Source organism: Cetorhinus maximus, chromosome 19 (genome assembly GCF_964194155.1).
Source record: "Cetorhinus maximus chromosome 19, sCetMax3.hap1.1, whole genome shotgun sequence".
NCBI lineage: Eukaryota > Metazoa > Chordata > Chondrichthyes > Lamniformes > Cetorhinidae > Cetorhinus > Cetorhinus maximus.
The window spans coordinates 94,128,524-94,151,256 of record NC_135897.1 but is presented as its reverse complement, the minus strand read 5'-3'; the positions used below and the strand labels follow the sequence as shown (position 1 = coordinate 94,151,256).

The window sequence follows — 22,733 nt, the reverse complement described above, 5'->3', positions numbered from 1 at the left end:
ATTGGTATGGATATAGGATTGGATAGCTGAGAGGAAACAAAGCATAGCCATAAATGAGTCATTTTCTGGTTGGTGGGATGTTCTGAGTGATGTGCCACACGGATCAATGCTGGAGCTTCAACTTTTTATATTTTATGTAAACGACTTGGATGAAGGGACAGGTGACATGGTTGCTAAATTTGCTGATGACACAAAGGTAAGTGGAAAAGTAAGTTGTGAAGTGGACACATGGAGGCTACAAGGGGATACAGATAGGTTAATTGTGTGGATAAATATCTGGTAAATGGCTTACAATGTGGGTAAGTGTGACATTGCCATTTTGGCAAAAGGACTAATTAAAAGCATATTGTTTAAATAGTGAGCGATTTCTGAGCTGTGAGATGCAGAAGGATCTGGCTGTACTAGTGCATAATTCAGAAAACGCAATAAATAGGCATAGCAGTTAACTAGGAATGCCAATAGAAATTTGTTGTTTATTGTGAGGGGAATTGAGTGCTAAATTAGGGAAATCATGTTTCAGTTGCACAGGGTACTGGTGGGACCACATCTGGAGTACTAAGCACAGTATTGGTATCCTTATTTATGCAAATATGTAAATGTGTCAGAAGATGTTCAGCGAATGTTTAGTAGACTAATACCAGTAATGGGCGGATTGTCTTACGATGAAAGGTCTGCATCCTGGTCCACACCTCCATTATCCCCTACTCCTCAACCCCCACCTACGGCACCTCCCCATGCAAACACAAAAAATGCAACACCTGCCCCTTCACTTCCTCTCTCCTCACCGTCCATGGGCCCAAAAACTCCTTTCAAGTGAGGCAGCATTTCACTTCCATTTCCCCCAACTTGTTCTATTGCATTTGTTACTCCCAATGCCTCTACATTGGAGAGACCAAACGCAGACTGGGTGACCGCTTTGCAGAACACCTTCGGTCTGTCCGCAAGTATTACCCAGACCTCCCTGTCGCTTGCCATTTTAACACTCCACCCTGCTTTCTTGCCAACATGTCTGTCATTGGCTTGCTGCATTGTTCCAGTGAAACTTAACGCAAACTGGAAGAACAGCACCTCATCTTCCGACTAGGCACTTTACAGCCTTCCAGACTGAATATTGAGTTCAAGAACTTTAGATCTTGAACTTCCTCCTCCATCCCCACCCCCTTTCCGTTTCTTCCCCCTCCCTTTTGTTTCTTCCAATAATTTATGTAGATTTTTCTTTTCCCACCTATTTCCATTATTTTTAAATGTATTCCACCCATCGTTTATTTCACCCCACTCCCACTAGAGCTACCTTGCTTGTCCTGCTCTCCACTCTTAATTAGCGCATTCTTTTAGATAATATCACCACCTTCAACACCTTTTTGATCTTTTGTCTGTGACATCTTTTGGTTATCACCTCCTATAACTGCTGCTGACTATCCCTTCTTCTCTCCTTCCCCCACCCCCACCCCTCCCCCACCCCCACCCACTTAAACCAGTTTAAAATTCATCCCTTTCCTATTTCTACTTAGTTCTGTTGAAGGGTCATGAGGACTCGAAACGTCAACTTTGCTCTTCTCCGCCGATGGTGCCAGACCTGCTGAGTTTTTCCAGGTATTTCTGGTTTTGATTTGGATTTCCAGCGTCCGCAGTTTCTTGTTTTTATCAATGGACCTTTGGGATTTATTGGAAGGCGAATATAGTATGAAAGTAGGGACACCATGCTGCAGCTGTACAAGGCCTTAGTTGGACTGCATTTCGGGTAATGTGTATATATTTTGTCTTCTTACTTGAGAATTGATAGAATTACATTGGAATAAGTTCAGAAAACTTTCCTTCGACTGATACCTTGGATGGAGGGTTTACCTGTTGAGCCTATTTCCATTTGAGTTTAGCAGCTTGAGAGGTGATCTTAATAAAACATATTAGATCCTTAGAAGACTAAGCAAGGTGGATGCTGTGAGGATGTTTCTCCCTGTGGGGCTCCGAAAAAGAGAGGACACAATCCAAAAATATGGATCACCTATTCATGACTGATGTGATGAGAATATTTTTGTTCTCAGAATTTCGTTTATCTGTGGAATTCTCTTCCCCAGAGAGCAGTGGGGGCTGGATCTTTGAATATATTCAAGGCTGAGTTATATTTTTGAAGGACAAGCAAGTCAAGTGTTAAGGGATCAGAATGTGAAATTGGGGCTGCACTCAGAAAAGCCTTGATCCTACGAAATGGTGGAGCATGCTCGCGGAGCCGAATGGTCTACTCCTGCTACTAATTTTTATATCTGTTTTGTGTGGGTAATGTGGGGGGCAAGTGTATCGTGGGTCAGTAGGGGGTTACTTGTGTGTGTGTGTGTGTGTGTGCGGGGAGGAAGGGTGGAAGCTGTTATTGCATCATAAGGTTTAGGTTTCCTCTGCAAAAGTACAAGGAACAATCCCGAATATGAATAATAAAGTGGGAAAAGTCAAATTCAATCAAGTGACAATAGATCTGGCCCAGATAAATTTTAATCAATGGTTTGTAAGCAGTTAGTAAAAAATCCAACCAGTCACTGTTTCCCTGAGGGCTGGTTTGAGATTCGGAACAAGTCCTGGATCCTTGTTCCTCCTCTGAATCGAAAATTCAGCTATTAGTTTCCCCAATTGGCGCAACGGAGCTAAGGGAAATAATTTTAAACTGTATTTTGTTCCACGGCAGCCAAGGGAACCGCGATGCTTGAGGATGGGGGCAGCCCCTGTGCTGGAAGAGTTCAAGGCTGTAGCTACAACATGTGTTACAGTATCTGCGGTCGAATGTGGGACATGAATGACGCTCGTGTATTATGCAAATACCTGGGCTGTGGCGACGCTGTATCTGCATCAGATTATTCTCAGTTTGGGGCTGGCGACTTGCCTGTTTTTGTCTTTGAAGTTCACTGCGACGGCTCCGAGGACGACCCCTGGACTTGCGACTTTAATGTCTTGACACACACGAACTGTTCCAGAGGAAGGAAAACAGCTGGTGTCGTTTGTTCAGGTAATTCTCCACTCTGTTACATTTTAGAAAACGGAGAAGATGACACCACTTCATGCGACCCCACTCAACCACGCAATTTGAGCAAGAGGTGTCGTTTTAAATTACTGCAAGTTATTGAACTCATTTTGATGGTTCCAGATTAAGAAGTAAAATAGAAGGATTGCAAGCGTTTCATAGACTTATAAATTATGTAGCCCCATCTATTTCGTGCCCTGGTGAACCTGCTACCGTTTCGGATCAGGAACATGAACGAGAGATGCAGCTTTTCTCTGTTGGGGAACAAAACTGAGTGAGTGTTGCCACTGCTGTGATGCTGGCAACGGGGAAGGACAAATGTTTTTTATTTCATCTAACTTAACTTAATCCAATTAAATTTTAATTCAATAGAAATCATGAATTAAACGTTTAATAATGACCATGTAACCATAGCTGTTTGTTGTAAAAACCGAACGGGTTAAGGAATGTCCTTTAGGGAAGGGAATCTGCCGCCCTCAACTTGTCTGGCCTACATGTGACTCCAGACCCACAGCAATGTGGTTGACTCTTAGAAATGCCCCGTGAGCAAGGGCAATTAGGGATGGGGAATACATTTTGCCGAAGCCAACGATGTCCACACTCCATGAATGAAATAAAAGAATAATCATCAGCTTCAGCTGGTTTATTTCTCCAGCAAAACGCATTAAGTGTAGGATATTAAATTAAATTGATGGAATTAAAGCACAGCGCATAAAGGTACACCAATGGAACGCCCATGCGTGGTTGATCGCTGATTTACACAATCAAACCATCACGGTCTATATATACGGTCATTCACCTGATGTCACTTGTGTTTTGCCGGAAGTTAGCTCCTTGTTTCATTACCTGCTAATTCTGCATCCTGGGCCGTATTATTAGTAGCTTTTTGTCAGTGGCTGTTTGGCATTGCCTTCACCTCTCAGGGACAGGGCGAGGAGGGAGGCCGCATGTTCACGTCAGCAGTAACGGAAATCGAACCAGTGCAGTTGTAGTATTCTGAATCAAACGCTAGCCTTCAAGCCAACTGAGTTAACCGGCCCACGTTTTATAATTGCTTACTGCCACGTAATATATCACATAATACATTTCTGAGTAACGCCCTTACATTTGCGGAGGAGACGTTTTTTCTAACTACCGATAATAAGAAATAACATTTTATTTCCGATGTTCCAGTCGGAAAAATGCAACTACAAAGCACTATTTCATAATTCAGAATTGTACTAATAACTTCTATAAATTTTAAACATAAGTGAGTCCAGCGCTATAAAGAGAGGATTCAAGTATGACATGAAGCCCTTTAATATAATTCCTGGAGTTATTGGGTCGCAGTGTTTAAGGAATGTCCGGAAAACGTGTAGTGGGACTGGAGTGGACAGGAGAATGATATATCTAAAGATGGATTCAAATGGGTTTGGACACAAAATAACATTGATTAAAACAACAATTTTGTTCCATTCTTCATTAAAAAAAATGCTAAAATGCAGATTATATTGGCATTTTCATACCCATTGTTTTAAATCAACAGGACACAAAGAGCCGAGACTGGTTGGCGGAGCGGACAGCTGCTCAGGGAGGTTGGAGATACTGTATGGAGACACCTGGGGGACTGTGTGTGATTCACATTGGGATTCACAGGACGCTCGTGTGGTTTGCGCATCGCTGAAATGTGGGGAAGTGATATCAATACGCGGAGAGGCTTATTTTGGCGAGGGCAGTGGTCCCATATGGCAGGATGTCTTTGAATGTCAGGGTAATGAGACCATTATCTGGGACTGCCCCACTACATCAATAAATCAGCACAACTGCACGCACAGACATGACGTCAGTGTCATTTGTTCCGGTAAGTGTTTCATTCTTTCCTCAACCCAGGTTCTGGTGGACCGCAGATAGCTTAAACTCCGCGCAAGTGTTAATTTCGATTCGATACGTTCCTTCTCCACACCTCCGTCATCAATATGGGAAATATCGCTGATGCTCAGTATCAGACCCAGATTGTGGTTCCCTTTGCAATATCGGTGGATGGCTCTGACGCTGTGGTATCGTGCGCTTTATTTAGGTAAAAATAACGTATCCGTAGTTTTCTTGACAGAATGTACAATCTAAAACAGTTTCTGGAATGCTATTCCGACCCGCCAATAGGCAATAAAATAATACTGTACCCAATTTCAAATGCCAGCAAAATTTGGAGTTTAACAAAGGTAAATTTAATGGATTTCATTCAACTTCTTTCATAGCCGCCAAAACAAGATTAGAACAATAAATTTCCTAAAGCCCATCCCAAGCCGTACAGACCCATTCCCAGTCGCCATTTTAGCGCCGCATTTCAAATGGACGACGCATTGCACTCTTTCTACTTTAACCTCGCCTATTCCAGGCCTTTCAGTCTAACGCATACTCATGGGCAGGTAGGGCATTTTCCTTCACGCCACTCGGGCTGACAAAAATTCGAAGCTTTCCTTTCCCTGTTCACTTCTATCCAGTTTACGACGTCCTTTCTCCAGAATATTAAAGTCACCCTCCCTGTTGGAGTTTCATTCTTTACTTTAGCTCTCAACAGACTCCTAGCAGTTGTTCCGCAGTAACTCTTCTTTCACTGTGGCGCTGCAGCGTAGTGTTAATTGTCACAGCGATGTGTTTGGTGAAAACCAACTTGATCCACGTTGACTCGCTCGTTTTAGTGTTTCGCATTGATTTATTGCTTTTTTCTTTGAATAATTCCATTTTTGCGCATTTGGTATGTTGAAGAAGAAAAAGACTTTCCAATGGAATGTGAATCTGCTGAACAATGTTCTTTGTTTCTCCATAAAGGACAGAAAGGACCGCGGTTAGTTGGTGGTAATGGCACCTGCTCAGGAAGAGTGGAAATATTGCTGGGCAACACCTGGGGTACAGTTTGCGACGCCTCCTGGGATTTACAGGATGCGGCTGTAGTCTGCCACCAACTCGGTTGTGGGGCTGCAATATCAGCGCGAGGTGGCGCATTCTTCGGAGAGGGAAATGGTTCGATATGGAACGATATAAACGAATGTGTCGGCAATGAGTTGCGTTTGAGTGACTGCCCAGTGTCATCCTGGGGGCACCATCAGTGCACGCACAAAAAAGATGCTGGTGTCATCTGTTCCGGTAGGTTTGCCATTCGTTGTCAAGTGTCAATTATTCTGATACATATATTATTATTTATTTGCATGCAGGAATTCTCGAGTGGGGGCGATTTCACATTCTGCTTAACTTGTAATGTATTGCAATAAATTGGGAGGCAGTGGTGTGAGGGGCTTGAGGCACCAGGCGGTCAGTGTTACTTCTTTCCCTTCCATTGATCGTAATTGTCAGAGGGTTTTAAATGCATTTACGTCAACATTGTGAGGAGCACGGATCAAGCCCTGCAGAAGCTCTCCCGACGGATATGACTTTGGATTAGAGTTGAGCTCCCGAAAAAGCAGCTGCAGCCTTGACTATGACTCATTTTCAAGATGAAATCCTTACCTCATTCCAAGGCGGTTGTGACTACCTCTGTCCATAAATCAGTCACAAGTAGACTTCCATCCCGAAAGGTCGTACACAACTTGATCGCAAGTGGGACCGAAGTGGGTATGTATAGATCAGACCCAAAACGCATCTGGAGTGCTGTGTAACATTCTGGACATCACCACTAAGAAATGAAATATTGGCACAGATTCACCCCAACTTTAGCAGTTCTGCGAGGTTTAAATTGTGAGGATTGAATAAGAAAGACTTTTGTCCTCTTGCATTTGGAATAGTTATTTGCTTGTGACTTTGGGATTGTGGAAGCAATTGATGAAGCAGCTAAAAATATTTCTGTGATGTTGGTGGCGGAGTCTAGGAGAAAGGAATACTAAATTAAATTCGGGCCCAAGCATTTTAATAATTTCTGCTACAATAATAAATGCACGTAAGCTTACATAATGATCATTAATTTGAGTTCGATGGAGTTCGATTAGTAAAGTGGTTAAGGATCGAAATCAAAGACAGATGAACCATGGCCTAATTGAATGACGGAACAATGTCGAGGGACTGAGTGGTCAACCTCTTTTCCCTGGTTCCCCTTTGTCACAACGTAAATGCGTCTTCCTTAAGCAGCACTTTATTTAGTCTTTGTGCTTTTAATTTGCTGTCAGAAGGCGAAGAAGTTTGGATTTTACTGTCTCTGCATAAATGCACTGAGAAGTTGTGGCTATCCACTGACGGCTGCAGTCCATATTATTGAGCTAATTAACAGATAACGTGCACCCAATTTAACCCGGATTGTTCAAAACATTATCTGTCCATTTATTCAATGCCCACAACCAAGTGTCCATTTCTAGCACGGCGACAGATTGAGCTTGCACAGACATGCAGGGCATAGATGCCAATCTGGCCCTGCAGCAGGAAATGTCAGAGCCAACAGAAGGGAAAACAAGCTCCTTCGCTTTCGTTTCTTGTATCATGTGCATCCATCGACAAAAGTACTTGTAGCAGTGTCCGCAGCACAATTCTTGTTGTGTTGAAGTCCAGCATGAACATCAAGGAGAAACCACGATAATGGAATGCCATTACCGCAGTGCTAAATTGGGGATATTCGGAACAGACGTCGCAGCTCAAAATTAGGCATCCCGCGAGGCACTATTGGCCATCAGCAGCAGCAGAAATTTATTTAATCACAACTGGTATCTCCCTCACTGTAACATTATCATCAATACTGCTGAACAACATTGGCTCAATGTGGAGTGTCGAAGAGCAGGCCACTGGCAGCAGAAGACACACCTAAGAATGAGGGGGGAGCCTTGTGAATCTTCATCACTTGATTACATGGAAGCTAAACCGCGGAGTCACAGAGTAATAAACAGAGGTTTGTGATCCCACAACCAGTTGATGAGATCTACCCTCTGAATCCTTGTCAAACCCAATCATAAATAACTGTCCAAAAATGCCTGCTGGAAGACGTAACATGAACAATCGCATCGTCAGTGAAGGGCGAGTCCTGTACCCAAGTGCAAAGGTTAAGGCTGAAGCATTTGCAATCACTTTCATCGGATGGTGGATGATCCAGCGTGGCCTCATAATGAGGTTGTGGATGTCAGCCATTGTCCAGTTCAACTGGATCACTTGAGATCAAGAAGCAGAAGAATGCATGGGTACAGTAAAATTTATGTGGCCCAACAATATCTGTCCCGCGGTACTGAAGACAAAGGAACCTGCCTGACTGGAAACAAATCCACCGCCTTAATCATTCATTCAGTCCATCGCCTGGGCATTGTGGCAGAAACGTCGACTAAATCAGAGTCCTTTTTGAGTTGAAGTTCCGTCTTCAGAGGCCACCCTCAATCACAGTGTACGACGACCACGGTGTTAAACCGGATAGAATTAGAGCAACAATTCGCTCAGATTCATGGGAAGCACATTCCAAGCCCGAGACCTATTAGAACAACGGCAGCAGCCCCACGGAGACTCCAGGAGCTGCACCTTCCCCTTCAGCTCAAACACCAGCGTGACTTGGCTGGCTCAGGATCGTGGAGCTCCCTTTCCAACTTGACTCTGGTTGAATCTGCTTTTTACGGTTTGCAAGGTTGAAGAAGGCGCCGGATGGTCACCTTCCCAAAGGCAATACAAGCTGGCCACGTTCCACGAAAGAATAAAGAATGAGTTTATTCGCATGACTTGTCGCTTCAAACTTCCGCTGTCGATTTTGCTCCCTCCTTTCTTCTTGAATGCCTGTATAGTTCTTGTCCTCCTGATCGCAGCATTTCTTAGGGACAATCCTGAAGCTTTCACCTGGCTATTTTTCTCTCTTGCCTTACCGACTACGTTCTCTAATTGCATCATATCGCATTTGTATTAACGCCGGGGCAGAGATTAATCGCACAAGAATATTAAATTCCATAATTTATGTTCACAATATGACTTTGTGGAGCACTGAATGAACTTTTAATACCAAATTGCATTCTTACATGTGAACCTTGGCAGGTGCGACTGGCCAATGGAGAAAGTGTTTGTGATGGCCGAGTGGAGGTTTATTACGGCGGATTTTGGGGGAGAGTGATTGACACCGAGTGGAATTTCAATGATGCAGATGTAGTGTGCAGACAGTTGAACTGTGGCGCTGCAATAAATGTTTATAACCACTGGAAGTTTGGAAAAGGCGACGGCCCAGTGTGGGTCAGCAATGTCAGATGCAATGGAAGTGAACCCTTCCTGTGGAATTGTAGTTTTACACAAGGGAAGCAATTATCCATCGCAGGCGACGTCGGCGTGGTTTGCTCTGGTACGAATTACTTTATGTAACGAACTAACATGCCCAGAATATCGCGGTTCAGTTATATTTTCATAAATAATCCACTGGTCTCCCTTCCAGCTATGGGACGCAGGCCCAGAAATATGAGGTTGTTAATAATAAATCCAAAAGGGAAATCGGAAGAAACTTATGTAACCAGGAAGAGGCTAGAACATGGGCTCGTGATCACACTGAGTAGTTGAGCCAAACAGTACTGATTCATGAAAGGTGAAGGTTTTGCAATCTCTCTCAATTTAAAAAGTGCACTGCTTTTCGATTCTTCCCGTCAACATGGATAAATTAATATTTTCCCACGTTATATACATCGACCAATTTTTTGCCCAATCACTCAACATATCTTGCTCCGTTCTGGGCATCTTTCCTCCTCGTCACAACTCACTTCCTGCTACATTAGTGCCATCAGAAAATTTAGTTAGCATACATTCGGCGCTTTCATAAAATACACTGATATTGATTGATTGGAAATAGTTAATTCCCCAGCATTGATCCCTGTGCTATTCCTCTAGTTAACAATTGGGAATCCGAAAAAGACCAATTTTTTCTTAAACTCTGTGTCCTAACTTGTCCTTTATTCATGCTAATATATTGCCCTCTAAACCATGAGCTCCTGTTTTGTATGCCAAGCTTTGATGGAGCACCTTCTCAAATTCCCTTCGGGAATCCCACATCGAGCTGTTGGGCCGAAAGCCCTGTTTTTGTGCTGCAAATACCTCACAAAGCTTACGAATTATGAAGAGAAACATTGAACAGAAAAGTGATACTTGCAGGGAACATAAAGTGTACTTCAGACTTTTAATATACTGTGCGTCGATCTCGCGTGAGATGGCAAACAAGGCATTAAGCTCATTTTATATTACACTTGGAACAGGGTAAAATCTTTGGGATCGTATCAATGTGAACGCATAAACCTTATTGTATTTCCGTTAAACATTATTATTTTCTATGCGTATTAATTTCGAAATACTCTGATGAAACACTTCCACTTACGCCTGAGTAACAAATGCATGATAACTTAGTAACCCTATAAATAGGAGCAGGAGTAGAGCATTCTACCCCTGGAGCCTGCTCTGCCAATCAATAAGGTCATGTTTGATCTGAAAGTGGCCTTAAAGCCACTTCCCTGCCTGTCCATTATAACCGCTGTCTCCCTTGCCAATCGAAAATATGTCGAACTTTGCCGTGAGAATATTGAACGACTCAGCAACCAGTGCTATCTAGCGAAGAGAATCCAATATATTGACGACACTCTGAGAGAAGAGATTTCCCCTCATCCCTGTCGTAAATGGACGCCCTTCATTTTCAAACGGTGCACCCTAGTTCCAGATTCCCTTGGGAGAGTGAACACCATCTCAACATCTAAAATATCAAGCCGCCTCAGCATCTTATATCTTTGTGTAAGATCAGTTCTCACTCTTCTAAACTCCAAACTGTATAGGTCTACGCTGCTAAACCTGCCCTAATTACACAACCCCTTTATCCCAGGAATCAGCTTATAAACAATCTCTGAAACGCTCCCAACGCAAGCATGTCCGTCCTTTAAGTAATTTGCGAAGAATGTGCGTTGATTGGACCACAGTTGTTTCTGAAAAATGGAAGAATCCGAAATGGCATGGCCGAATCACTGTCGGCAAGGTGAACTTACAGCTTGGCATTTTTAGATATAGTCGGTTCACAGTGAAACTGACACTTTTCACTGTGAATTTGGCGAACTAGTTCAGTAAAGTCATTTAGGGAAGGAACCTCCGTTCCTGACCCATTCTGGCCGTTACGCCCGCCCGGCACCAACTTGGCTATTTTAACCGACTTTTGCATCAATTAACAAAGCCAAACAATTGTATCACTGCCTTTAAATGGGTGGACAAGAAATATCAATATTTTCAGTAACTGTAGTGGGCCGAGGCTGGATGTTAAAACTTGCAGACATTTGAAGAAGCAGATTGTCATGGACATCAGCTCTGTGATTTTGTCTTTAGTTTTAATTGTTTTTTTTTTAATTTATACACCGTGTCTATTTGTCACACTGTAGGATTTGCATTTGGGGAAGCTGTAATTAACCATTTTATGCAGTTAGTTTTTATTGTCAATATGAGACAGGCATCGATAACGTAAAAAATGGCATAGCACTTTGGCAGAAACGTAATGCACTGATCGTTGTAAGATTAGCCTTTAGAAACGGCATATCAATTGGCCATGAATCGATTGCGAATTTGTCATGAACTCTTACCTGGGCCAGATACTGTTTAATATAATATCTTCCTGTCCTGCAGATCATATTCAGGTGAGACTGGCAGATGGTGGAAGCCGCTGTGCCGGAAGGGTGGAACTTTACTACAACGGAACCTGGGGACTGTGTGTGATGACTTCTGGGATTTAACAGACGCCCATGTCGTATGTAACCAATTGAAGTGTGGACAGGCTCTAAGTGCAACTGTTTCCGGTTGGTTTGGCCCAGGAGCGGGGCCTATCTGGCTTCATAACCTGACGTGTGCAGCGAATGATTCTGTTTTGTGGGAATGTCCGGGGGGCCGGTGGAATGAGAGTGACTGCAATCACAAAGAGGATGCTGGAGTTATCTGCTCGGGTGAGATGTACTTTCAAATACTCGCACTTTTTGAATCTTTTTAAACAGAACATTTTTTTGACAAATTTAGCCGTGGTAATCATTGAATGTCACCCTTTGTTGCCTCCTGCTTTCCATAACCAACAGGAAAGTTCGTTGGCCTACAACACAATGTATTATGAGTATGCAATCGACAATCGAGTATCTCTTAAATTGCTTCCTCTGAAATATTTGGCCTTCTGGGTGTTCTGTGCTAAGCAATCTCATTAAGCTAACGTCGTAATAAAAAGCCTGTTCTTTTGTTTCTTCATTTACTGCGGTGGGACTGAACTGAAGGGAAGATTGAACTTCACACTTTGTTTTGCAGAGCACAGGGCTGTAAGGTTGCAGAATGGACCGAGTCCCTGCCAGGGCAGAGTTGAGGTGTTCTATAATGCGACCTGGGGGACGGTTTGTGCCGATTCATTTGAAAAAAGAGGATGCAGAAGTGGCTTGTAAGCAGCTCAGCTGCGGATCTGTCCGGTCTGTCGATAGTGATGTCACATTTGGAATGGGGTTCGGACAGATCTGGCTTGATGAAGTGCATTGTCGCTTGCACGATTCACTTTTATGGCAATGTCCATCTTCGCCATGGGGTGAACATAATTGTGAACACCAGGAGGATGTAGGTGTCATTTGCTCAGGTAATAACGACAATTAGAACTAATTTCTCATCGTATGTTTCGTTGATGTTCCAATGTTTCTATCCTCCGTAAACCTGAGTCATCCAAATCTCTGTTTCCCTTATCTTAATTCACCGTTTATCGTATCACCGTATGCTCGGTGAACTACATTGACTCCTGGTCAAACAACGTCTTGAATCTGAAGTTCTCATCATTGTTTTTAGTTCACTCATTAGTGTAGTGTGGCAGTGCTAATGTTCCTGGACTTGTAATCCCGAGACCAAGTTTCTGTTCTGGGGACGCGGGATCAGATCCCACCACAGCAGCAGCTATGAATTGATTTCAATAAATCTGGAGTATAAAGCTAATCTCAGTGGAAGAACCCAACTAATCACTACTCTAGCTGGTTCTGTTAGGTGCGACAATCTGCCATCCTTGCCCAGCCTGGCCGACATGTGACTCTTGGTCCGCAGCAATGTGGTGTACTATTAATTGCCTTCTGATATGGCCTCGCATCCCAACTTCGTTCAGCGGCAATTAGTGATAGCCAACAATCGCTGGCCTCCCACATTCCATGAATGAATAAAGCAACAAATTTAACACTTCTCCAACTTCGGACACGTGCGCTCCACGAATTTGGGCTTCTCGTGCGTCCCCAATCATTGTTGCCCACCAACGGTTCAGTTGACTATGCCCCCAAAATCTGCAATTCCCTGCCTACATCGCCCCGCATCTGTGCCTCACTTTCCTCTTTAAAAAAAAACTCCCCAAAACCTGCTAGAATTGTGCTCATTATTCATAATGTGTCTCCGTGATGCTTGTTTTATCATGCTCTCCTGAGGCGCCTTTCTACATTGAAGGTGCTAGATGAAAGAAGTTGTTTAAATAATGGATGTTTTTTTTTTCGGAAATAAATCCAATGAAAAGGCGCAATGAGGGCGATAGGAAGAAAAGTAATATAAGTCCAGTTTCTGAAGATGTCGGTAAATATTGATAATGATATGAATAAATATCGTGATATTTCCTGTTGCGCCTTTTAAAAAATAATAATCCTTAAATGGATATTTACAATCTAGCAATCACCTCACTTCAAATATGCCATTTCTCGCAAACATGTTAAGTATATTACCGAGTGCACGCGACAGGTTTTAATGACAGCGGGAGATTGAATTGTCTTTCAAGCAACTGGGTTCACGGCTGCCCGGGTGTTATTTTCAGAGTAGCGGTCCTACGATATTCTAGAACACTTCACAAGTGGTGATTTGTAATCAGTGGCAACGATTGAAGGTGATGGTATCCTGGACAAAATGTTTGGAAAGGGACGCTTAAGAGACAGATGCACCCAGCGCAGTGTGAGCTGCGCAAAAGAGTGCATGAAATCTGTATTTATCGCTGGATTTCGGACAATTGCCCCCGCCGGGGACCATTAGAACTTTCAATTCTGAATTTCTGCACAAAATGCGTAAAAACTGTTCTTCGATGTATATCAGGATTTCAATGCCTGTCAGCAGAATGAATTTCAATAAATTTGGTTCAATTCCAATTTGCTTAAGCCACTCATTAAATATTTTTAATCACGAGAGTGAACAGTTACCTTCCGATATACGCGGTGGGCAATTAGTTTAGCTTTATGTATCCCAACAGAGCGTGTCTGGCCAGTGAGAACTGCAGGATCTTTTACATGAGTGTCTTTCAAAAGTAGAGCAGTGTGTTGGCATTCAGAGCCGGCCAATGAAGCAATTGTATCAAACGGCAAGTTAATGCCAACTTTTCAGACGTAATCTTCCGTTGTAGAGTTGCGGCTCGCTGCGGGATTCAATAATTGCTCTGGAAGAATTGAAATCTTGTTCAATGATACGTGGGGCACTGTATGTGATGATTCCTGGGATAGGCACGATGCCGCTGTCGCCTGCAGACAACTGAACTGTGGTGACCCAGTGTGGACCCCGGGAGAGACGTTATTCGACACAGCAAATGGCACAATTTGGTTGGATGACGTTAAATGCAAGGGGAGTGAGCGCTTCCTGTGGGACTGCCACTTTTCAACAATGGGCGATCATGACTGTGAACATAAAGAAGACGTCAATGTGATATGTTCTGGTAGGAGATTTTAAATTGAACTTACATTTTACAAGGCTCACCATCGCCTTCAAATGCCTCCAAGCCCTCGCCCCATTCTTTCTCTATGCCCTTTTATTGCCCTACAACACCTGAGACATATCACTTTCTGTTCTTCTGCGCAACACCGAACGTAGTCGTTTCAAATCTAACAACGTGCTTTCATCTGCCCATACGCCAAGCTCGGAATTTCCTTACCCTCTCCATAGCTTCACCTTTCTCTCCTCTCTGAAACTGCCTCCTAAAACCTAACACTTTGCCCAAGCTCTTGACCACTAACCCCAATATATTTATGCGTGGTTCTGTGTCAAATGTTCTCTACAAATGTTCAGGCAAATAGTACTGAGATGTTTCCAGTACGTTAAGAGCGCTACATAGAAACATAGAAACCAGGAGCAGGAGTAGGCCATTCGGCCCTTCGTGCTGATCCGCCATTTATTATGATCATGTCTGATCATCCAACTCATTAGCCGGCTCGCGCATTCTCCCCATATCCTTTGATCCGTTTCGCCCCAAGAGCTATATCTAACTCCTTGTAGAAAACATACAATGTTTTGGCCTCAACTGCTTTCTGTTATAACGAATTCCACAGACTCACCACTTTCTGGGTGAAGAACTTTCTCCTCTTCCCGATCCTAAATTGTCTACCCTGTATCCTCAGACTGTGAACCCAAGTTCTGAAATCCCCCACCATCGGGAATATTCTTCCTGCATCTGCGCTGGCTCGTCCTGTGAGAATTCTATCGGTTTCTATGATATCCCCCCTCATTCTTCTGAACTCCAGCGAATATAATTCAAACCGACTCAATCTCTCCTCATATGTCAGCTCTGCCATCCCAGGAGCCAGTCTGGTAAACTTTCGCTGCACTCCCCCTAAAGCAAGTGCATAGCAAATACAAGGTGTCATGATTATAATGCTCAGGTGGACCCCATCTTCCAGGACAATGCTAAGGTACCTGTTAGATTTGATAGGCGAACCTAAGAATATCTTAAGATTTGAACCTCCATGTTTCATGTCGGATACATTTAAAAAGAAAGCGCATTTAGCTGTGTTGTGACCACGCCAATGTACTGGGCGTCACGTTATATTAGTTATTGAAAGGCAGGCGTCACCTCCTGAACGAACAAATATCTCTCTTTGAGAAGGTGGTGGTGACCTACGTTCTTGAGCTACTGTCGTCCACCTGGTGTAGGAACACCCACAACGTTATTAAGGATGAAGCACAACGATTTTGGCCCAGTGAAGGAACGGTGATATAAGTCAGAATGGTGCGTGGCTTGGTGGCGATATTCCAGGTGGTGTTGTTCCGATGTGTCTGCTGCACTTGATCTTCTAGATGGCTGCGGTCATGGATTTAGAAGGTGTTGTCTTAGGATCCTTGGTGAGCACGTACATCACTTTGACTGCAATGGGTCAAGCAGTCGCCTCACCACGACCTTCTCTCCAGACCACAAGAAATAGGAGGAGGAGTGGACTCACGGCCCATCGAGCATGCTCCAGCGTTCAATACTCTCATGGCAGATTTCGGATTCAGTTCCATTTGCCCGCATGCTCACCATACCCTTAATTCCCTGGGAGGCTCCAAATCTCTCTGTCCCAGCCATAAATTTATTCAACTCACTGTGGTAGACAATTCGCATGTTTCACAACTCTTTGAGTGAAGTAATTTCATCACATCTAGATCCTAAATTGCGGCCTCTTACCTTGCGAGTTTGCTGCCGTGTTTATGATTCCCCAAGCAATAGAAAAAAAAATCTCTCAGCCCCCACCCTAGCAATCCCGTTCAGAAAGTTGTAGGTTTCAATGAGATCGCCGCTCATTCTTCTAAACTCCACAGAGCACAAACACAATTTATCCAGCTTCTCATCATAGGCCAACCCCCTCATCCCAGGGACAAACTCAGTGAGCTTAACTGTACCACCTCCAATGTAAACATATCCTATCTTAGATTTGGTGCCCAAAATTGCATGAACAGTGCAGATGTGGTCTCACGCAAACACTGTACAAATTTAGCTAGGCTTCTTTATCCTTGTCCTTCAATCCCCATGTGATAAAAGGCAACATCCCATCTGCCTTCTCAATTGCTTGCTGCCCTTGGAAGCTTTCTTCCTGCATTCCTTGTGTGAGCACACCGAAGTCTCATTGAAAATTAATACTTATAAGCTTCGCACCTTAAAAGCATTCTGCGTTTCTATTCTTACAACCAAAGTGAATAACTTCACACTTCTTTTCATAATACTCCATCTACCATTTGTTGTCAACTCACTTAACCTGTCCATTGCTCTTGTACCCTCTCTGTGATCGCCCCACAGTTTACATTTCCACATATCTTGGTATCATCAGCAATCTTCCATGCATTACCCTGTGTCTCCTTATCTGTTTCATTTATGTGGATTGTAAATATCCGAGGCCCAATGCAATTAGGGATGGACAATAAATGTTGGTCTAACCAGCGATGCTCTGATCCCTTGAATGAATAAAAATCTTGAGCTCCATTTGCCACAGTTCTCCTAATTCAGTTCATTGTTCATTTGCAATTTTCAGCCCAATATCTGAAATATTTACTTTGTCAACAACCTTGCCTCTGCCACTAAACTTGGATATTCGTGCCTTTCTTCATATTATTGAAACTGGTATTTTATTTTTTTTTTCCATCTGGGCACGACCCAATGTCTGCCCAAAATTGAAATGTTTCTACTGTCAGTGCAATAAATTGATATTGACAGTTTCAGACTTAGGACTGTACAAAGGTAGATATTTGGAAATTCAGATTGCATTTCTAAATTAAATTTAAAATAACTTGTTACTTAAATTGATAACAATTGCAAAGGCAGCAACAGAGCAGCTGTGGGGTAATCGGTTTCCACCCTCGTTTAACCCAAAAACATTTGCGTTCTATCAGGTGGCTGTATCCACGAGTGAATGAAATGCGCGGGTGCGAATTTTGTCTGTGTTAATATGAAATGCCTTTATTTTCAGGCCATCCGCAGCACATAACGCCTTTCAAACAGCAGAGACTCTCCGTTTTCATCATCCCTTTCATTCTTCTGGCCCTTTTCATTGCTGTATCAATTGCTTTGGCCACAGAGTTGCAGAGAAGCTTCCAGAAAGGTTGGTTAATAAGGAATTTTGAAATCAGGACTTTAAATGGCGAGTTCTATTCCTGCACATGTTAATGTCCTTCGGTTGTTAAAGGTCATCTAGACTTTTGCTGACCGTATTCCAGGAAGGATGTCATCGTACTAGATAGGTTGGAAATTGATATATGTGGATATTTTCCGGACGGGATAATTTTACTGATGACGAGAGTTTGGGGAGGCTGGCATCGTTTTATTCAGAACAACGGAGACTTCAAGGAGATTAAGTTGACGAATATATGATAATGAGGAACCAAGTTCGATTGGATAGGGGTGATCAACTCTCGCTTACCCGAGAAGTCAAATTCCAGGGGGCTCAGAAGAATTAGTTGGCTGACAGATTAGAGGAAATTTGAGAAATCTTCTCATGCAGAGAATAGTGCGGGGCGGAGGGATGTGGTGATATAAAGGAGTGGTAGAGGCATTCCAAAATAATTTAGATATGTACGTGATGTGTCGTAATCGACAGGGTGCAGACGCAGAGTTGCAAAGTGGGATGAGGCTGTGTAGCTGGTCCCTCTTTTCGTTAAAGTTTTAAGCTTCCCATCAATTTATAATTTTCTGATGCATGCTTAATGATTTTGGGATCGGATGAGAATCCGGCAAAAGTCCAATATCACTAGTGAAACATAACTGAGTGTAAATTATGTTGCAACGTCGAATTGTGGGATAATCAATCAGGTCAATCGAACACCCACTTCGGAAATTCACCGACACGGGCATCAGGTGGCAGCCCTGATTCTTTGCAACATGAAACGGATGATTTATTGTTCCTTAGCTCTTGAGAATAAGAATCTGCCGATCATTTGGATGGAAAAGTGAAGATCCTCAATGCTATCTAACGGACGCAAACAATTTCCCTGAAATTTACAAAGCATTTGTAAGTGGGCGGAAACTGGGTCTGCACCTGAACTAGACGTCGGTTCATAAGATTCATCAAGGTAAAGCCGCCTTGACTTCCTCGAAGTGCGATGATAGAGTTCCCTGACAAAAATACACCTGGCTGTCAAAACGATTCCTTATGAACAAAAATTTGGCAACGGCGGATGTGCCAGGGCCGTCCTTCAAGTGAGAGGATTCTGGCATGGTGCGGGCAGATTCGTGGTCATGAGGAGGCCCAACGGGCATTCGTGGAGCATATTCAGCCATTGGCTCCTCCAGAGACCCAAAGCGAAGCGTGCTCTGATAAGATTCATCAGCACTGTCAGCTCCCTGAACATTAGTTCTCAGAGCAAGATCATCCCAGGAATTGATCCTTCACTGGCAATGTACCGAAGGTGTGCCATACATCCTATTGGCCAAGATTGGGCTCACCATGCACTTGAGTGTGGAGCACACTTCTGAAATGAAGGCAGGGAGGTATTAAGATGGTTTATGAGAACTCCAATAACCGATAGTTTCTACAAAGCACTAAGGAGAGTTGTAAATAGAAAGAGAAAATGCACATATACATCTCTTGACACTTGCTCATTCATAATCTCCCGCCTTTGTACGACAGGAAATAGAAGCAGACCATATTCTACCACTGGATTTCCTGACGCTGTTTATGAAGAGATTGACGTTCAGGAGCTTGATTCAGGCCCAGGTAATTATCATTCATCTACATATAAATTGCACTTTTCAACTTAAATAACGTTCATATTTTAAGATTGCAATATGTTCCATTGATAGATTTCCAATCTAACAGTTCACTAGACAAGTGGGAATATTATACAAACAGCGATTTAAATGAATGTGAAGATATTAATATGCAAGGTAGGCCTTTCTGAGATCCTCTCACATGCCGTCTCTTCCCCACCTCGCGACGCAGAGGGACATAAAATAAGCTATCCCCCATAAACAGGTTAAGGTACTTTACCAGCACACAGCAATCTAACAACAAAATGATATTGGTGCGGACGCATTTCATTAACACGAAAAAGACGCAAAATCTACACGTTAATTCTGACTGGTACATTCCAATGGAAGCACAAAAACTGCATCGTTCAGAGGTTGTTGCATACTTTACCTGTGGTCCTAAGCAGTTCACTGAATCACAGAATCACAGTGCAGAAGTGGCCCTTCGGCCCATCGAGTCTGCATCGACATGTGAAAAACACCTGACCTACCTACCTAATCCCATTTAACAGCACTTGGCGCATAGCCTTGAATGTTATAACGTGCCAAGTGCTCATCCAAGTATTTTTTAACGGATGTGAAGCTACCCGCCTCCACCACCCTCCAGGCAGTGCATTCCAGACCATCTCCAAACTCTGGGTAAAAAGGTTTTTCCTCATATCCCCCCTAAACCTCCTGCCCCTCGCCTGGAACGTATGCCCCCTTGTGACTGACCCTTCAACTAAGAGGAACAACTGCTCCCTATCCACCCTGTCCATGCCCCCCATAATCTTGTACACCTCCATCAGGTCGCCCCAAAGTCTTCTCTGCTCCCACGAAAACAACTCAAGTCTGTCCAACCTCTTCTCATAACTTAAGTGTTTCATCCCAGGCAATATCCTGGTGAAACTCCTCTGCACCCTCTCTAGTGCAGTCACATGCTTCCTATAATGTGGCGACGAGAACTGCACACTGTACTCCAGCTGTGGCCCCACCAAGGTTCTATATAACTCCAAACTGGCCTCCCTACTTTTGTAATCTATGCCTCGATTGATGAAAGCAAGTGTCCCATATGCCTTTTTAACCACCCCACTAACATGCCCCTCCCCCTTCAGAGATCTACAGACAAACACGCCAAGGTCCCTTTGTTCCTCAGAACTTCCTAGTGCCATGCCATTTATTGAATACTTCCTTGTCAACTTACTCCTTCCAAAGTATATCACCTCACACTTTTCAGGGTTAAATTCCATCTGCCACTTATCTGCCCATTTGAACATCCCATCTATAACTTCCTGTAGCCCAAGACACTCAAGCTCACTGTTAACCACCAGGCCAATCTTTGTTTCATCTGCACACTTACGAATCATTCCCACCAGATAGCCATTCGATGCCATTTATATAAATGATAAATAATAGGGGACCGAGAACAGATCCCTGTGGTACGCCACTGGACACTGGCTTCCAGTCACTAAAGCAACCTTCTGTCATCACACTCTGCCTCCTATTACTTAGCCAATTTTGAATCCACCTTATCAAATAAACCTGTATCTCATGTGTCTTTGCCCTCTTTACACTTCTCTCATATTGGACCTTGTCAAAGGTTTTGCTGAAATCTATATAAACTACATCAACTGCACTACCCTCATCTACACACCTTGTCAGCTCCTCAAATAAATCAATCAAATTTATTAGGCATGACCCACACTGACAAAGCCATGATGACTATCCCTGAACAAAACTTGCTCTCCAAGTGGGGATATATACTCTCCTTCAGAAATTTATCCAATAGTTTCCTTACCACTGACGTGAGACTCACTGGCCTGTAGTTCCTTGGCTTATCTCTACAACCCTTCTTAAATCACGGAACTATATTAGCTGTTCTCCAGTCCTCTGGCACCTTCACCATTCCCAGAGAGGAATTAAAAATTTGGGTCACAGCCCCTGCAATCTCCTCCCTTGCCTCCCTCAGCAGTCTGGGACACAAATCATCCGGACCTGGAGATTTGTCCACTTCTAAGAATGCCAACACCTGCAATAGCTTTTGACTCCCTATATCAATTTGCTTAAGAACCTCAAAGTCTTTCTCTCGAGTTCATACCTTCATCCTCATTCTCTTGGCTGAAGATGGACGTGAAGTATTTATTCAACACTCTACCAGTGTCCTCTGGCTCCACCTCTAGAATGCTACCATGGCCCCTTATGGGCCCTACTCTTTGCCTGGTAATCCTCTACCCATTGACATAGTTATAGAAAATCTTGGGATTTTCCCCTATTTTTTCTCATATCCCCTCTTTGCTCTCCTAATTGCTTTCTTAAGCTCCACCCTGCAATGTCTGTACTCCACTTAGCCTCTGCTGATTAGCTTCCCTTGTACCTTCTAAAAGCATCTATTTTCCTTCTCACCCTAACTTGAATATCTCTGGTCATCCACGGTTCTCAGGACTTGTTACTTCTTCGACTCACCCTAATGGGAAAATGCTGAGCCTGTACCCAACTCATTGCCAGAATGCTGCCAGAACAACAGCCGTCACACCTTGCATCTTCCCCGAATTACTCCCATGTTTTATTTTTAAAGGGCTTTACTTATGAATTTATTAATTCTGAAGATTTTCTTATGTCTAAGTGGGGTCAACTATCAATGGAAATTAGGCCTCTCAGTCGAAGCAATTTACATCGTATCTGGAGTGAGATATAGTTTTTGGGTATAAAGAATGCCAGCATGGATTGATCGTAATTCACTTGGTAATGGGGCAGATTCACAAACAGCGAACTGCTCTCATGATTTCATTGGCTACCTTGTGTATTATCAGCTCGCTTTAATTGTCTGTTTTCCTTTTTAGGTTCATTTACTTCGTATAAAGCTGAACTCAGAAGTGAATATGACGATGTCCAGTCCTTTGAGATGGAGTGGTGAGGACTAGCACCACTTGAAGTACTCACCAGACTTTTGTCTCACATTCTCCTGCATTTATTAATTTCGCTTTTGCAATGATTTGAACCGAATTCCGTTGAGTAAATTCGAAATTTGAAACTAGATAACTTGGCAGTCGTCATGATAGAAACGTCCCAGTTAACATCTTTTGAAATGAAAGAATAAATAATTTGCTTTGCAGTGTATGGTAAAGTAGAACATTGTTCAGAAATAGTCACTTAATTGAAAGCTTTGACTTTAGTTTGGTAATATCTTGCATGTTACAATTTCCACGCTTTGGCTATTTGTATTTGAAACCTTCAGACATAGATGCCTGGATGCTTTATTAAACTGGGCGTGCCTGTCTCAATTAATTTCATTTTGGTACATCACATTTGTAGTTCTTAGATACTAATTTGGATGTAAGCTCTGATCCTGTTGTTGATTAATCG

General features: G+C 43.1%; 1 protein-coding gene across 1 annotated transcript; it reads left to right on the top strand.

The window, feature by feature from the left end:
- Positions 1-14,474: 14,474 nt before the first annotated feature.
- Positions 14,475-22,407, top strand: LOC144694044 (uncharacterized). The gene is made up of 4 exons (XM_078564400.1): positions 14,475-14,618; positions 17,617-17,748; positions 19,273-19,359; positions 22,211-22,407. Exons 1-4 carry the CDS (start codon positions 14,567-14,569, stop codon positions 22,282-22,284), a joined length of 345 nt encoding a protein of 114 aa, XP_078420526.1. The 5' UTR covers positions 14,475-14,566; the 3' UTR covers positions 22,285-22,407.
- The last annotated feature ends 326 nt before the right edge of the window (positions 22,408-22,733 follow it).

Bases quoted from the DNA above. Each gene is read 5' to 3' on its own strand.
- LOC144694044 (XM_078564400.1), top strand. From the start codon at position 14,567: ATGGGCGATCATGACTGTGAACATAAAGAAGACGTCAATGTGATATGT. The intron at 14,619-17,616 runs GTAGGAGATTTT...CTTTATTTTCAG, and splicing joins CGTCAATGTGATATGTTCTG to GCCATCCGCAGCACATAACG. The intron at 17,749-19,272 runs GTTGGTTAATAA...TTTGTACGACAG, and splicing joins GCAGAGAAGCTTCCAGAAAG to GAAATAGAAGCAGACCATAT.